This window comes from Physeter macrocephalus, chromosome 13 (assembly GCF_002837175.3).
Source record: "Physeter macrocephalus isolate SW-GA chromosome 13, ASM283717v5, whole genome shotgun sequence".
Taxonomy (NCBI): Eukaryota; Metazoa; Chordata; class Mammalia; order Artiodactyla; family Physeteridae; genus Physeter; species Physeter macrocephalus.
In genome coordinates, this window is record NC_041226.1 from 79,379,295 (window position 1) to 79,396,996 (window position 17,702).

At 53.5% G+C, this 17,702-nt stretch overlaps 1 protein-coding gene across 3 annotated transcripts in view; it reads left to right on the plus strand.

Annotated features, from left to right (window-relative positions):
• COL4A2 (collagen type IV alpha 2 chain) overlaps positions 1 to 17,702 on the plus strand; it is a 178,520-nt gene that overhangs the window by 135,689 nt on the left and 25,129 nt on the right. For all 3 annotated transcript variants that reach the window (XM_024123120.3, XM_024123123.3, XM_024123122.2), the window contains 10 exons: positions 3,310 to 3,420; positions 3,899 to 4,048; positions 7,605 to 7,697; positions 8,864 to 9,027; positions 12,126 to 12,198; positions 12,285 to 12,391; positions 13,517 to 13,718; positions 14,139 to 14,198; positions 15,797 to 15,853; positions 17,572 to 17,679. In XM_024123120.3, coding sequence (XP_023978888.1) covers positions 3,310 to 3,420; positions 3,899 to 4,048; positions 7,605 to 7,697; positions 8,864 to 9,027; positions 12,126 to 12,198; positions 12,285 to 12,391; positions 13,517 to 13,718; positions 14,139 to 14,198; positions 15,797 to 15,853; positions 17,572 to 17,679 — 1,125 coding nt within the window. The remainder of the gene's footprint in view (positions 1 to 3,309; positions 3,421 to 3,898; positions 4,049 to 7,604; positions 7,698 to 8,863; positions 9,028 to 12,125; positions 12,199 to 12,284; positions 12,392 to 13,516; positions 13,719 to 14,138; positions 14,199 to 15,796; positions 15,854 to 17,571; positions 17,680 to 17,702) is intronic.

Genomic DNA, 17,702 nt, shown 5'->3' on the forward strand with positions numbered 1-17,702 from the left:
GGATGCGCAACCGCTGCGCCACCAGGGAAGCCCAGATTTTTTTTTTTTAATGAAGATGCTCTAATGTTTCCTTCCTGTACCCAGTAGGTCATCTGTCTCACCCTGTTATCTATGTCCAGGGGTCAGGGACTAACCTTCCTGCTTAGGTGTGAACCATCTGCTGGTTTAATACCTTTGCATGTCTTCATCCAACGATGGGGAAACTACAGACAGAGCGAGGCCGAGGACAAGGCCAGGTGGGGTCCCCTAGAGGTCTCTCTCCAGGGTGACATCAAACCATCGATGAGTATATTTCAAATAAACTCAAACCTGGGAGTCCACACTGCTGTGGAGCCAGCTCCCCGTCCTCCTCTGGGGGGCCCAACACGTCTGCCAAGCCAGAAACCCCAGGGACCCGACACGAGGTTGACTTACTGTTGGTGATTTTGGTGAAATGGAAATCACGTCTTTGAGACTTTGGGAACTTAATTTTTTTTTATTTTGCAACCCACTTTTTTTTAATTTATTTTTTTTATTGAATGAAAGATTCTTTAAATTCTGTAGTGCTTTACAATTTTCAAAAGTTTCACACCCATGATTTCATAGAATCCCTCAATAACCCTTTTGTCCCCCTGCCCCTATATTTGCCCCTCCTCCCTTCCCTCTCCCCACTAGTAACCACTGGTTTGTCCTCTAGATCTGTGTCTCTGCTTCTTTTTTGTTATATTCACTAGTTGGTCGTATATTTTAGATTCCATATATAAGTGATATCATACAGTATTTGTCTTTCTCGGTCTGACTTATTTCACAGAGCATAATGCTCTCCAAGTCCATCCACGTTGCTGCAAATGGCATTATTTCGTTCTTTTTGATGGCTGAGTAGTGTTCCATTGTATATACGTACCACATCTTCTTTATCCATAAATCTGTTGATGGGCACTTGGGTTGCTTCCGTACCTTGACTGTTGTAAATAGCGCCACGGTGAACACTGGGGTACACGTGTCTTTTTGAATTAGTGTGCTGTTTTTTTGAATATATACCCAGGAGTGGAATTGCTGGGTCATATGGTATTTCTATTTTTAGTTTTTTGAGAAACCTCCATGCTGTTCTCCCTAGTGGTTGCATCAATTTACATTCCCACCAACAATGTAGGAGGGTTCCCTTTTCTCCACATCTTTGCCCACATTTGTTATTTGTAGACTTTTTGATGATGGCCATTCTGACACGTGTGAGGTGATACTGGGAACACAGTTTTTAAAATTAACATTGGTGATGTCTCTTTTGCACTCATCAGAAAGCTCCCTGACTGAGAGGCCAGGATGCGTTCAGTTCCCCTCACCCCCCTGCATTCCTGGAAACCACACCGGGACAGTGGGTGGTCACATTTCCTTTTCCCCAAGTGCAGGGTGAGAAAGTCAGCGACCACCCTCCTTGCTCCTACAGCGGAGTTCCTGCAGCCTGGATGAGCTGGGAGGCTGACCCAGCTCCAGGGCTCCTTAGGGTGAGAGGCTGACTCATGAGCAGATTCTGTCATGGAAAAGAGGAAAATACATGTACCTCTCACCAGGCAGCATTGCGGGAGCTTGTCAAACGCAAAGGATTCGAAGAGCTTTGCATTGGAAAACATGATTGCAGTGTAACTAAAAAGTGATCTTGGGCTTCCCTGGTGGCGCAGTGGTTGAGAGTCCGCCTGCCGATGCGGGGGACGCGGGTTCGTGCCCCGGTCCGGGAGGATCCCACGTGCCGCGGAGCGGCTGGGCCCGTGAGCCACGGCCGCTGAGCCTGCGCGTCCGGAGCCTGTGCTCCGCAGCGGGAGAGGCCACAACAGTGAGAGGCCCGCGTACCGCAAAAAAAAAAAACAAAAAAAAAAAAAACAGTGATCTTGCTCTTTTCCCAAACACTTGAGAAGATCTGTGGTTTTCAATTTTATTTTGTCTCTTTTTATTCAGTCATGGTAATGGCTAACATTTGTATGGTGCTTGCTGAGCACACGCCAGGCAATGAAGCAAGTTGTTCTAATTTGCACCGGTCCATTGATTTACTCCTTGTAAAGACCCTTTGAGATGGGGGCTGGCATCGGCCGCACTGTACTGATGGAGAAACTGAGGCACGGAGAAGTTGGGTAACTCGCCCCAGATCATGTACGTAGCAAGCGAAGGAGCAGGACTCAGACCCGGGCCACCCCTGTTCCAGAGCCCAGCCCTCCGTCCCCTCTGCAGGCAGCCGAGCCCAGCACAGGGACGCAGACTCGCGTGTTCCACCCCTTACAAACGTGTCGAGCATGAGGCCCAGCGGACCCCTTCTTCTCTTAAGGAGTTTCTCTTAAGATTAAAAAAGTACAGATCACATAGTGATGTGATCTCTCCTAACAATTACTAATCGCTGTACCATGAAACATCATACTCTCTCCACTTGCCCAATTGTAGACCAGAAAAACATGCTATGCAGTAAAGCGTTGCTATTTACACAGCCAGGGAGCCTTGGCATTTGTTTATTTAGGGAAAAGGTCTGTAAGAATCTTCTCGTCTACCATTCATCCAGAAAACAGCAATGAGAAGCTGATCCGGGCAAGACCTGGGGCTCAGGAGAAGAGGGGTTCAGAGAGAGTTGGCCCCCGTCGCCCCCCAGCTCCCCCCATGGTGCCTGGTGCAGGAGGGTCCAAATCGTCTCATTCATTCTTCATTCCTGCTGACTCAGCAGGAGTGCAATCTGACCTTCCACGACCCTGTTCACCTGTACCCCGCCCCGCCAGGTGTCCTGCTCCGTGCTCACCTGCTTCACTTGGGCCGATGTCCTCTGTGGACGTCCTTCCCCTGACCGTCCTCTGCCCTCCTCTCCCCTGTCATCTATCTCCATCAGCTGTCAGCTTACCTTCTCATGAAGCCTCACCCCTCTGTGACATTGGGGCTGTAATACTATCTACACACGCGCCTTTACGGGAACCGAATGTCAGCCAAGCGTGTAACGCTGAGTCTGCACGCTCAAGAGCTCAAAAGTACTGTCTACTCCTACTATTCTCATTCTCTGTGGTCCCTCAGTGTCAGATTTCCCCCCAAATAATCCTCCCCTCCTTTGAAACCTCTCTGTATCTTCTTGGCCTTCTGTTCCTCTCTTGTTTTATAACATTTATAGGGATCTTTTATCAGTCCTCTTTGGTTGAGAATGAGCTCCTTGAAAGCAGGGGCTACCATAGATGAAACATTTGCACACTGCCGGCCTCGTGCGATGGACGGAATATCAGTAAACACACATTCAGCGAAAAAGTGAACATCTGCCTTGAGCCCTCAACAACAGTCTTGTTCATAATGTGGGGCCTGTCTTGGTTCCAGGTGCCAGAGGGGACCCAGGATTCCAAGGAGCCCCCGGGGACCCAGGAGCCCGGGGGGAGCCTGGAGACCCCGGCTTGCCAGGCCTGCCTGGCACGTCCATCGGAGATGGAGGTAACGTGCTTCCGCGGCATCGGAACGGAGACATCCCCTCGGGGCCCACGCAAACCCCGCCCCTCGCTGGCTGCACAGCCCCCCAGTCAGCGCTCTGTCTCATAGGCTGGCCCAGCAGCTCTGATGCATCTCGAATACGTGTTGGGATGTCGTCACAGAACCGCGCACCTGTGACGGTGACTCCCTCACTAGGTCGGAGGCGCTGCTGATGGTACCTCACGTGATTCTGTCACTTGGCCAGGAAGAGCACAGGCATCGTCCAGTGTTATAACAACTCTCGGTCCGTCGTCTGGGGGCAAGGAGAGGGGCTTTTTCAAGTGGAAAGATAGTGGTGAAATATACCAGCGGCATTGCCCTTTAAGTCACTGACTGGACTGGAAACCACTAGCCCAGCTGGGGGCCTCCCGGGGCGGGAAGGCCAGCGCAGCGGATAAATCTCAGAGGTCTCACGCTGCTGTGATTGCTGTTGGATTTTCAGATGAGAAGAGAGGCTTACCGGGCGAGATGGGACCCAAAGGCTTCACAGGAGAGCCGGGCATCCCCGCCCTGTACCCCGGCCCGCCGGGAGCTGACGGAAAGCCGGGGCTCCGAGGTCCCCCAGGGCTCCCGGGACCACCTGGCCCAGACGGTAAGTGGAGGGAAACTCAAGGGAGGTCGTGCCAGTGTCCAGAGCACGGAGCCTGGCCCCGGCTGGATTTTCACTTGGGATTTTCTTGTAAATAATTCCGTGAACTAGGCAGAGGGCAGTGTGAGAATGTGGCAGGCGCTCTGGGGTGCAGGCAGGAAAGGCCCGCCCTGACATACAGCCTCTCCCCTAGTTAACCAACACGATAGGCAGACTCGGTGATCTGCCTTCTGGGCCCCCGAGGAGCCAGAGCTCACACCAGGAGCGGCTGCAGCACCTGTAACGGGACATGGCAGCCCTCGGCGGGGCCCAGACGGAAGGTGCTGAGAGCCTACAGCCTGGACAAGCACGGCGTCCGGGCCCTCGTGCTGTCGGCACAGAACTGAGTTTCCAGGTTCTGATGCAACCGCGGCTCATCTTTCAGCTGAGCTCCAAGGAGGCTTTGCCCTCCAAGACGGTTGTTCTCTCAGCTTCCAGCTTTAGGGTTATGCTTTGAACATCGTAAAATCGAACTTAAAAAGAGGTCACTATTTCTGTCTCTGCGACATGGACACGATTCAGCATCTTCTTTTCAAAATATTTGAATTTTAATTCCTGACGTCACGCCCCCCCCCGCCCCCGCCCCGCTCATCGCTGACAGATTCCTCTCTTCACATGTGCTAATGGCTAGTGTGTGAGTTCAGTTAAAGGTAGATGGAGACCAGGCTTTCCTTGCTTTCGGAAGCCAGCTTCTCATTGCTGTCTCTTTAGAAGGAAAACTGTCGGAGGCATGAGAAGCACATCAGTACACGCTCCTTCCACTAAAAAATCAGCAGTCACTTCTCTGTCGTCTTCTGCGTTAAATTTTAAGTTACTAAGGCTCTACGTTCCCAGTTTTCCTTCAACTGCAAAAAGCAGATTCTCACATTCTTTTGAAAAATTCGGGGTGCAGATACTTCCCTGGAATTTGCCAAATACTTTGAGCACTGTTATCACTAATCTTTTTTATTATCCTGGCAGTAATATTTATTACTGTGGCATCTGTGATAATGGCTAAGTTTCTGTGAACATTACATATCCTGAGTAAATGGTATCTGTTGAGTTTTCCTTTTTTGGCAACAGAACACGATGCGTTAAAAATAAAAGCATAAAAATATGCCTCTTCAAAAGACTGTGATTGAAGGCTAACCTTGCCATCATTCCTGTAACTAAATTCCATTTTGATAGACACAAACACATACCATCCGGCTTTGTAAGTCTTGCTTAGTAAATCTACGATTTACCAACATAAGTCATCTGTAAACAAATTAACTAATTTCCGGTCCATGTGGTTAACTGAAGGGAGAATTTATAAAATAGATGGAATGGTGTCTGATCCATTTTATCAACTTCAGTTCTCCTTGAAATATTTATTTTACCCTGTGAGACACATTGCTCCCAAATCACTTTTTTAAAAGCAATCTCTTGTACAAAATGTAGCCAACCTTAATGGCCTTTTAAAATATTTTTTGTGTGGAGTCATAATTTAACATCAGTGACCTTGAGTCCCACAGAGTTCTTCAGCTTTTTCCCTGGAATGAAACTGTTGGATTCTTTTCTTGTTAACTGCATTTCACTCCGTTTTATGTGTCGATCCTGATGGAAACCTGAATTTTTACTCTTTCGCCGTTCCAGCAAAATCAAACTGTGAAGGCAGTTTTCTTTCTGAGCTAAACGTTTTGCTTATGTCCAGTTCAGCTCAGGTAACTGAGTCGACTGCCGGGGCTCTAGAGTAAGTCAAACTACTGCCAGGTTTATTACGGCCACTGACCTCTTCAGGAAAACCATGTTGGAAACATCGCAGAGGTGCACTGCTATTTTTTTTTTTCATCAGGAGATCCCTTTATTTTTTTTATTAATTTTCATTGGAGTATGGTTGCTTTACAGTGTTGTGTTAGCCTCCACTGCACAACAAAATGAATCAGCCGCACACATACAGATATCCCCTCCCTTTTGGACTGCCCTCCCATTTAGGTTACCACAGTGCATTAGGTAGAGTTCCCTGGCACAGTGCTGTTCTTTAGGACTTGCTTGAAATTATGAATTTACCGGATGAAGAAAAAAACAGTGTAGGAAGGAGGGAGGATGGCACCTTAAGATGGCCCAAAAGTGCCTTTTCTGTCTAGATTTGCAAACACTGTGAAGCATACCCACAGTGTCTTCGTCTCAGATTTTAAAAGCCAACATCCCTGGAGTATCTGTGATTCAATAACTGCCTGTAATACTAGCTTCTCCTAACATATCAGGAGAACGTGGAAACATGGCATAAAGCCCTCAGTCCACCGCTAGGCTGACATGCTGTTGACCTGGTCACCAGTGACCTATGGAGCCACATCCTGGGTACCGTGTGCTCCGTCAGCAGCCTCCCAGCGGTACGGGGGCAGCCGGCACCCCCCCCCACACACACACACACGCTCTTCTCCAGCTCCACGACCCCCCCTTGTCGTCTCTCCCCTTCTTTTTGCGGCTCCTTTGCTAGGTCCTCCTCCTCCTCCCTCCGCCGTCCCATGGACAGTGGAGTTCCTGTCTGTGTCTCTCTCTCTAGCGAGCTCCTGCACTCACAGGAATTTAAACACCAGTTATGAGCCAGCTCTCCCTAACTGTGTCCCCAGCCCAGTTCAGCATTCTGAGCTGCAAACTCATCCCAGCTGCTAACTGGGCACCTCGTCACCGCTGTGTGTCTCACAGGCGTCTCCAGCTTTGCATGCCCCAAACTGAACTCTGGGTCTCCCCTCCCCAGCTCCCCATCCAGCATGGTCCCCCCCTGGGCCTCACCCATCTCCACGTACCCCGGAGCTCGGGCCAGACTCCTGGGAGTCGATACCCAGCAGTGGTGCTTCCCAGGAATGTGCAGCCCAGTTTCCACCACGAGATGGCGCTCTGCTCAAGTAGGACGCGGAGCGTTTTGTGGGCGTTTGGAGTCTGTTTCTTACACCCTCACCCGGATGTCCCTGCTTGGAATTATCAGAGCCCTGCAGATGGCGGAAGGACGCCTGAAGTACCGTGATCCTAGCGACGGGGGTGGGAGAATCACAAGTTACCTGCATGGTTACATGTGTGCACGTGTGTGCACCCAAAGGAGTGAAGGAGGAAAGACGGTGGGGGCGGGGGGCGGGGGGCGTGCACAAGTGCTCCCGTCCCAGAGGAGAGGACAGAACTAGGGAAGCTAGTTCATGCTAACATCTTTTACTGTTTGGGTTTTCTGGCATTCTGGGAACCAGAAGTTGCAGTAGTCTTAGAACCCAAGTCGAAGGAAAACACGTGGTTAAAAAAACCTAAAGTCTTCTTTGGACTCAGTGTTTCTGAAAAGTAAAGATTTCTATTTCTAGACTTTACTGGAAAAAACAAAATCATAGGCGTTCACATGTGTTTCCAGTCCTGGAAGCAGTGGCCACAGAAGGAAAGTCTCCGTGTCCTTCTGCGAGTAGTTGGGGTGGAATTGGAACGGGGGCCGTTTTCTGCTGGGAGACTCGGCCGTAACCCTTCCCACGCGGGGGCCTGGGCTGTGCTAACGTACCGTCCTTGTGGGTTTTCTCCTCAGGTTTCCTTTTCGGCCTTAAAGGAGCAAAAGGCAGGGTGGGCTACCCTGGGCCTTCTGGTTTCCCCGGGGCTCGCGGACAGAAAGGATGGAAAGGTGAGGCTGTCCGGGAACCACAGGGGGTGGGGCGCTGCTTGGCCCTCCTGAGTCCAGCTCACTTCACTGGTTCCAAGATGAGGACGAGCCCCTGCTTCCCCCCCGGCCCCCTCCCTGCCATGGGGGCCGGCGCCTCCTCGTTTTCCACACACCCAGCTCTAGCTGGCTCTCCCGTCTCTGTTCTGTCTGCCACCTTCATCACTGAAATGCAACACGGGGCCCAACATGGGACAGAAAAGATGCCCGGTGGCTTCTTAGACTGAATTCAGATGACTCATCCGAGCCCTCGGCCCCAAGAAAATGTAACAAGTATTTGCAGGGGGCTGTAGGGTCATCATCTGGTTTGGTCCTAACCCGACTCCCCGAGTTAGGGGTGCGTCGGCAGCAAGGCGGTGGCAAAGCAGGAGAGACGCGACCTGCCCAGGTGGGGCGGAGGCTGGTGGGAACGAGCTGTCCTTGCTTTCCTCTCCCTGCTGCCCCTGGGGGACCCGACCTCTCCAGGCAAGGGCCGCCCGTGGGGACCTCGGGGGGGCCTGTTCGGCTCGCCCATCCCCGGGCATCCTGGGTTCTAACCGCCGGACCTCTGCGGCGCGCGTGGAGCTGTGGGCGGTGCAGGGGTCCGGCGTCGTGGGTGAGCGGGGCAGCTCGGCGCCCCCGGGCCATCACGTGTCCCCCTTTGCGCCCAGGGAGCCAAGCCGACCGCCAGCCTCCAGCTCGGCCCTCCCCTGGCCCCGGGCCCCCTGGGTCCAGGCAGCAGGACAGAAGAAGGGAGGGCACGTGTTTTTCCCTCCGCACCGGGACCCTGGGCTCCAAGCCCGCGGCTGCTGCCAGGCCGCCCTCTCTCCGGCTCCCCTTCACCCTGGACCTCCCTGCCCTCCCCCCGAGGCCCCCGCGGTGGCTTCTCAGAGCTCCTGTCGCTGAGTCCCCAACTCCGCCCGCACCTCCGTCAGCGGTCCTGTTCTTTACGTATCTGCGTCCCGAGGAGACACGCTCCTTGTCTAAGAGTGAGGCGGAGTGAGGACCGGAGGAGGCGTGTCCTGCGTGTGCCCCGCCCCCAGCCGCGCCCTCACCCCCTTGCCCTCCTGCCCCCTGCAGAGCCAACAGGGGGGTCGTACACGCGCTTCACGAGCAACTGACAAGTCCCTCCCTCTCCGCCCACGTTGCAGGCGACGCCGGCGACTGTCAATGTGCAGAGGGTGACCGGTTCATCGGGGGTCTTCCGGGGCCACCAGGACCCAAGGGCTTTCCCGGCACCAATGGGGAACCAGGGAGGAAAGGCAGCCCGGGAGACCCCGGCCAGCACGGCATCCCCGGGTTCCCAGGATTCAAGGTGAGAGACCAGTTCTACCACGAAGCCGATAAGACCACCTGGACGCCCGGCCCCATTTCCCCATTCCCTGCTTTTATTTATTGAATTAATACAGCTTTAGACCAGCAACACTTACGCACCCAGTGTGACATTCAAAAAAGCCACGTATTCCAAGAGGAGCTCTAGAGCTTTTCCTGGTGGGGATGTGCAATGGGGCAGGCACCGTGGAAAAGTTTGATGCTTCCTCAGAAAAGTCAAACATAGGGAATTCCCTGGCAGTCCCCTGCTTAGGACTCCGTGCTCTCACTGCCTGGGGCCCGGGTTCAGTCCCTAGTTGAGGAACTAAAATCCCACAAGCCATACAACGCAGCCAACAAATTTTTAAAAAGTCAAACATAGAGGTGTCGTGTGACCCAGAAAGTCCCCTCCTAGTACAGACCCAGGAGAACTGAAAACACGTGTCCACACCAAAACTTGTGCCTTAAGCTCACAGCAGCCTTCACGATACCAGCCAGAAAGTGGAAAAAACCCAAATGCCCATAAATGGATAAACGAAACGTAGCATACCCACCCGATGGGACATTATTCAGCCGCCAAAAGGGATGCAGTGCTGACACGTGCTACAGTGTGGTGCCCTCAGAAACATCATGCTGAGTGAAATAACACACAAAAGAACAGATATTATATGATGCTATTGGTGTGGAGTGTCCAGAATATGCATCTTGAGACGAAGTAGGTTGGTGGTTACCGCCAAGGGCTGGGAGGAGGGGGAATGCGAGTGACTGTTTCTTTCTGGGGTGATGAAAATGGTCTGGATTTAGGTAATAGTGATGGTTGCAGAACCTCGCGAAAATACAAAAAAAAAAAAAAAAGTACTGGGCTTCCCTGGTGGCTCAGTGGTTGAGAATCCGCCTGCCGATGCAGGGGACACGGGTTCGTGCCCCGGTCCGGGAGGATCCCACGTGCCGCGGAGCGGCTGGGCCCGTGAGCCATGGCCGCTGGGCCTGCGTGTCCGGAGCCTGTGCTCCGCAATGGAAGAGGCCACAGCGGTGAGAGGCCCGCGTACCGCAAAAAAAAAAAAAAAAATACTGAATTGTATGCTTTAAAATGGTTAATCTTATAGCATGTGAATTATATCTCAAAAAAAGAAACCCTTCTAGCATTTTGAATGGAAAGCTACATACTACATACTGTGTGTTCACCTCTTCAGATTTAGTATAGGACCGATTTAGCATTTTAATGAAGGCTCCCTTAACTTGATAAAAAGTGAGACTTCCAAGTATATCATGAATTTAGTTTGGATGAATGTATGAAATTTTCTGGATTCCAGCTAAGTGGGCTTTATTTCACACCTGAGGAAAACACCATCTGGAGTAGATCTTTCTTCGTGGCAGGTTTTAACTGACCAATGATTTCAAAGCAAATTTGAGATGAAGGCAAAGAAACTGTATTTTTTATTTACTTCTATTTAAAAAGAGAGCTGCAAGAGATTTATAAAATGAAAAGTCTGTCATTTTACATATTCAGCAATAGAGGAAAGTCTGCTCAGGACACTTGGCCAGGGACGGTTAGAACAATGTGGCTTCGTGTCCAGATGCAGGGGAGTTGCAGCCACTCAGAGCTGTTGGTGCACAGGGTCGTGACTCATAACTGCTTCGTGTCGCGGGAGCTTTGCCGGTGAAAATGAGGTCCACGGCACCTCGCCATTCTCTGGGACTTCTCAGAAGACAAATAGTTTTATCCAACTGAACATAATAGGTGCCACATTTCCTCCTACTTTAAAAATGACACCATCTCCAAATCATGGCTGAGCGTGTAGACGTTGCTCAAGTATTCAGGAAAAGTGTACGTAGTGAGAATCCAAACGGAACAATGGCAGAACTCGTGGGACCTTCAGCTATTTATAAAATGACGGGAGAGTTCTGAGAAGTCAAATGGATCCCATTTTGTGCACATGGAATCTCTAAAGTCTTCCAAGAGCATGTGCTTTCCCCAGCTGTATCGCATGCACACGCACAGCACTTGCGTTCAAACAGCTCAGGTACCGTGTTCATCTTGCATTTAATTATACGTTCATGAATCTGCAGCAGGAATGCCTGAGACAGTTTTTGGTGGTTTAATATCTGTACTACTAGAACCTGGCAGAGTGCTCGAAGTATGGGGGCCGATTAGTAAATGAATACATGCATCCACCCATTTGCCCAGCACCTCCTGGTTGAGCCCTGCCTGTGTGTGAGATGCTGTTCTAGGTACTGAGAGAGTGTCACCCTTTTCTGCAGAGAACGAAATCAATAAATCAAGTGTCTGGAATTTTTTAGGAGAAAAGAACTCATAATCCCTTGAAACATTCCATTTAATTAAACCAACACTAAAAGTTCCCATATTCTTGCAAATACCAGCAACCGAGAGTTGCCCCAATCTGGCATATCACGCACATTAAAATGCATCCTGAAACATTCACCTGCTCGTTTCTGCTCATCAAAAGACCTAAACTGGATTTTACACCTTAAAACGTGAGTGTTCCTGCAATGAATTGTCTGTGAGGTATGGTTTTTTTCCAACCTTGATTTCAGTTAGGAAGACAGATACTCTTGCTGTTCTCAGTATGATCATAAATGTCCATCCTTCGTACTTGGAGGCATATTATTTGCCCGGATTCAACAAAATTGCAGTGATAGGGTTAGCAGCCTTAGCTTTTCCAAAGCTAATGAGCTTACGAATCCCTGGGACTTCGTTGAGCTGCAGATTGCGGTTCAGTTGCCCTGGGTGGGCCTCGGGGTCTGCATTCCTGACAGGCCCCCAGGGAGGCCGGTGCTACCCATCTGGAGTCCACACTTTGAGTAGCAAGGTTCCTGTTTTCACCGTCCAGCCATATGTGGCTGCTTCCCTTAAGTTTTAACTATTTGAACATTCAGTGTCTCAGTCCCGCTGGCCACGTTCACGTGCCCCATGGCCATCTGTGATTGGTGGCCACAGGAGTGGGTGGCCAGGGACAGAGATGTGTGGCTCTGGGCTTGATGACAGGTAAGGGCCCTCAAGTTGTAGCAACGAAAATCATTGTCTTCTTGGCTGCCCTGAACAGTGTGAAGGAGGAAGAAACTTTGTGTTTGTTTCTACAGGGAGGCCCCGGTGATGTTGGCCCTCCCGGGCCCAAAGGAATGAAGGGAGATTCTCGAACCATCACCACCAAAGGTCAGTCTTGTGGCCAGCAAATCTTAGACTATGCACCCTTCTGTGGCTGCCCTGGGTGAGCAACTCACGCTGCGCTCCTCCCCCAGGTGAGCGGGGCCAGCCAGGTGTCCCAGGCGTGCCTGGACTGAAAGGGGACAGCGGCATCCCGGGGCGTGACGGGCTGGATGGATTCCCAGGCCTCCCAGGCTCTCCTGTGAGTACCGCTGGCGGGGCGGGGGGTGGCGGCTCTGCCCTCACCCCCATCAGTCACGTGCTTAAACACGTGCGCGTCAGAGGTGCTAACGCAGCAGGAAACCCTCCCAGTGTGACCTGTTCTCTTTTCGTGATCAGCAATCATATTTTTTAGAAAACAGTGAGTGAGGCTGGAAGCCCAGCCCTGAGTGAGCAATTAGGAGAAAAAGAGGAGGTAAATATCCCTCTTGCCGTCACGTAGAACGAGAGCCCCCCAGGTCGAATATTCCTAGATGGAAGGTGGAACGCTTCTTCTAGGATCACTTGTAAAATACACAGCTGCATTTCTGCAGCACGCACACACCGGCATGGAAAGAGGCTGTGTGTGATAAGATGCAGAGCCCCCAGCCTCCTTTCTGCGGGGCCAGGCGGGGGTCAGGCGGGGAAGGGCGGTTGGCCGCGGAGACTAGACCCCTCCTCCTCCCTCCCTGCCCTCACCCTGCTCCGAGGAGTTGCATGACCAGGACACGGCTGTGCCCAGCTCCCAGCGTCCTGCTCTCAGCTCCCAGCGTCCTGCTCTCTGCTCCCAGCGTCCTGCTCTCTGCTCCCAGCGTCCTGCTCTCTGCTCCCAGCGTCCTGCTCTCTGCTCCCAGCGTCCTGCTCTCTGCTCCCAGCGTCCTGCTCTCTGCTCCCAGCGTCTCTCCTTATTTCTGATGCACTTTCTCGTCCGAACCAAAGACTCCCTTCCCTTCACCACTGCATTGTCCCTTCTGACTGGGAGATGGGTCACAAATGCTGAACCCTAACAATGAAATAACGTGTTCCTGCCCCCATTTCGCCAAATCTGTGCCTGACGGTTCTCTTGAAGAAATCCCCCGGAGAATGAAGGTCCAAGCAGGGCGCTGGGGGCTTGGAAAGAGAAGAATACTCAGATTCCTATGCCTTCCAGAACTGTCTTCGAGGGTGTTGTCCATGGTTGTTAGAAAGTCTGTCCTTTACTTCTGTGACTTGGTGAGACCACGACTATCGGTTCCTACTCATCTCTGTATCCGGAGCGCAGAACTCAGGGAACGGGGAAAAGTAGCTGGGGAGACGGCTGTCTTTGAGGTTTACATGTATTGTAAGAGATGAACCAAATCTCTCACAGGGTGATGGCATCAAAGGCCCCTCAGGGGACGCAGGCCACCCAGGACCACCCGGTACTAAGGGCATTCCAGGAGAAAGAGGCCCCCCAGGACTGGGGCTGCCAGGCCCCAAAGGCGAGCGTGGCTTCCCCGGCGATGCTGGATTACCTGGACCGCCAGGCTTCCCCGGGCCTCCCGGCGCCCCCGGCACTCCAGGACAAATAGGTACGGAGGGGTCCAGGCTCGCCTCTTTCAAAGTCGTGAGACACTGTGCTTCCACACCCGCTGTTCTTCTCAGGCAGTGCGCGAATTCCCCGGGGGCGAGTCACGTGAGATGGTGTCACACCATCGGTTCTCATCACACACAAGCGACACCCGGGGTTTTCTGGACCCACTGCAGCTTCCTCTCGCCAGCTGGAATGTGGGGCCTCTCCCTCTAGCGCTGGAGTCACAGAGGCTCAGCACAGAAGTCCAGAAATGAGCCTCTGATGCCCTGCCCGTCCCAGCCTCCCACCACACACACACACACACACACACACACACACAGACACAGACACACACACACACACACACACACACACGGAAAAGCCAGGCGCTTTCCGCTATTGCAGAATTGGCCTCACTCTGTCACTGTCTCACCCCTAGATTGTGACACGGGTGTGAAAAGGCCCATCGGGGCAGATGGCCAGGAGACCGTCCAGCCAGGTACTGTCATGACGTCGGGCAGCTTTAGAATTCTTGAAAACTCTCGGTTTGTAGACTTAACGTGCTAGAATTGGCGTGAGCCCTGCCGTGGGCACAGAGCTGCCATCAGAAATAGAAACACTTGCGGACTTGGAGCTGCACTCCGTCTGCCTCAGCTTAGCACCCAGGGAAGGGCAAGCATGATGACCTCGTGTCACCAAGCTGTCCCTAAAGTACAAAGCATCTGTTTACAGTATCGGTAAGAACTCAACAGATAAGTCCTTTCACGCCTAAAATATACGCCTCTATGTGTGTAAAGGGCAACTGAATTATTTGCTCGTTATGCAGGGTGGGGAGCGAGTCCAGATGTGAGAAGAGTCTGGTCCAGTGATGAATGGATACGAGAAGGGACAGGGCTGGCGGATAAGGAGAGGCTGCCCAGATGATCCGAGCTCAGGGCAGGGCAGAGGGGAGGGGACGGTCCAGAAGTTGACCCGGCTGCCATCGGACAGGCCACGTCTCCAGCCCGGGGGGCCTAGAAGCCGAGGTGGGAAGCCAGGCGGAGGGATGTGAGTCCAGGACACAAGGGGACGGATGCCAGGCCTTGGGCAGGATCTGAAGAGCAGGGCAGAGAGGATGGGTTTTTTGGAGGCAAAGGTGCCGGCAGAACATCTGGACGGCGGCAGCTCACCAGTGGCAGCTGAGGGTGTGGAGCCAAGCGTTTGGGATAAAGGCCAGGGCTTGGGGAAGCAGCATCAGGGCCCCTGGGGCCCCCGCACGAGGTGTGGGGGTAGATCAGGAGCTCAGGGCGAGGGTGCAGAGCGGGAACGGCAGCCCCGGAGCTTCCGGAGAGCTGGCCAGTCTCAAAGATGCGGGAAGGCCCCTGGGGGTGAGGCTCTGCCAGCTAGAGCCCAGGCCCCCTGAAGACGGCCGGGGGCCTTTCTTTTCATGGCCTCGGCTGTCCGCCTTTGCACCTCGGACCCCTCGTGTGGCAGAGGAGACTGAAGCCCCTCTTTGGCCGCTACGTCGGGCCAGGATAGGAGCCCTGCCAAATCACAGGCAGACAGACAAAGGGCATCTCGAAGGACTGCTGTGCCTGCAAGGGTGCTCCGTCCGACAAAATACCCCTGCGCGGTGTCACCAGCCAGAGGTGGCTGCCACCGGGTTTCATTTTGCACGACTCACAGCAAAACGAGTTGCCTCTGCTAATTCTGAAAGTAATGGAAGTCACAGAGAAGTCACAGCGTTCCTTTTGAAATTGAAGGCTTCCTCCATCCCCGGTGGGAACTGCCTTGGGGTCGGGGTCGTGGGGAAGGACACCCAGATGAACTCGGCTGTGTGAGGTATTGCCCTCCAAGAGGGTGGAGCCCTCACTGCCAGCACGGCACCTGTTTTCATCCGGCTGGACTTACTTCATGTGCATCCTGTATTAATATTCTGGTCTCATTACACAATGAAATTACAGTTATATCAGCATTAAGATTCATGGAATCATTAAATTACTCTGATGGTGAAAAGGTAGCCGGCTTTCACGGCCGGTGCTCTCGACCTCAGCCACGTCCAAAGCTGTGACGATGGGTGTGGACCGTGGCTACAGCTCCTCTGTCCTCTCTTCCCAGGTTGTGTTGGAGGGCCTAAGGGATCGCCAGGCCAGCCGGGCCCCCCCGGCCCCCCAGGTAATGGGAGAGCGCTTCCAGCCTTCCTCCGTGCGTCCGCGTCTTCCTTTCCCCTCTCGGGCTATCTTCCTCTGCCCCCGACCCCGCGTTCCCCTCCCCACCCCCACCTGCACATCACAGAATTCTTGGTACCGTACCGCACGCTGGCAGCTTCTATAGGAAGACGACTTCCGCCCATCAGTGTAGGGAAGTGAGCGGTGATTGACACCTAGTGAACCCTAGGGTAAGAGAGAGGCTTCCTGCCACGTGGAAGTCAGCCTCAGCTGCGACACAGACCCGGTGGGCACCCGAGCCTGGCAGAGATGGCGGCGCCCCAAGACCAGAAAGGAGGCTTAGCTCTGTGCGTTCCTTGTATCCCCGTGCGTCCCAGGGTGTAGAAGAGGATCATGCGGGAGAGGCGTTGTTTCTTTCGGGTTTTGACTGAGAGGAAAGCAGATCAACAGGGCTAGGAATTTGTCTGTAGGACCTAGGAGCTGGCTTTGTCTGCTGGCACAGACCGTCACCCAGCTGAAGAGTCACGTGGACTCAGGGAGGGTTCTGGGTCACAGAGCCCGGTGTGGGGCCGTCCAGGCTCCCCCTCCACGGGGCGGCCTTTCAGAGATGACACATGGGCTGAGTGACCACAGCTGCTCCATGACGCCCAGACGCCGTGTCAGTCAGCCTAGGATGCCGAGCTCTCAGGCTGCACCACTGGGCAGAGTTCAGCCCAGGGGGTCTGCCTTCCGATTTGCTCCTCCTCTGACTGGGACGGGGCGGAGAAGACACCTTCACCACCCACAGAGGGGTCACTCAGACAATCCAGTGTGGAGGCCAGAAGCCCCTCTGTGAGTCTAGGTCCACCGCTCATCAGCTGTGGGCTCTGGGCCTCTCACCTGTTCCTTCTGGAACTTAGTCTCCTCACCTGTGTGAGAAGAACAGTGCAGGTGTTCTAGACGCTTCCTCGTTTGCAAATGGGGCCCTTAATACTGCACACGTAACCCTGGAGCGGAGGTCCTGTGCAGACTGTAAAGTACTACAGTGCAAGGCAGCCCCCCAGACTGGAAACGTGCCTTGGCTGATCATAGGCATCCCGGACCTTGAGAGTGTCGTCCAGGTGCACAGGGGTGACAGGATCTGGGGACAGTGAGGCAGCATATGCAGAAGCGTCACTGGCACCAGAAGCAGAGTTAACGGCCCCGTATTGTCTTGCGAGAGCCGAGTGCATCGTCCACGTGGCACTTCATGACCCTCCCTGCCCGAGCCCCGGAGAGGGCTGTCCTCGTGGACCCCAGCACAGGCACGAACGCTGCCGTCGCCAAAGTGGTGGCGACTCTTAGGGGGAGGGGCTCAGACTGCAGTGGGCAGTTTTCAGCGGGTCCCGGGGGGAGCAGGGCCCAGAATGTACATGCATCGCGTGCAGGGGGAGAGGATTTTAGACGTGTTTTGACAACATGAAGTTGGTGAGATCGTCGGGTTAATGAGATCGTGAGGTCGTGATGAGAGCCGAGGCTCGTCATTTCTGGCGTAGACTGACAGTCGCCCGTGTAGACTGACACTCACTCAGTTGGCAGCCGTCGGAGGTGCTGTTTCAGGGCTGACATCCCCCGGCCTCATCACCTCCCCGTTTCCTAAGAGACCACGCGAAGTCGGGTGCCGGCCTTGACCCCCTCCTGTTCGTCTCCTGCTGGGGCTGGCTCACGCGGCTCTGACGTGTGTCGTGGTTTCTTTGGGTTGTTTAGGTGCCAAAGGCGTCAGAGGGCTTCCGGGCTTCTCGGGAACGGACGGGGCACCAGGGCTCAAGGGTCTCCCGGGAGATCCAGGTCAAGAGGGGTTCCCGGGACCCCCAGGTGAGTCAGGGTGGGACTCCGCT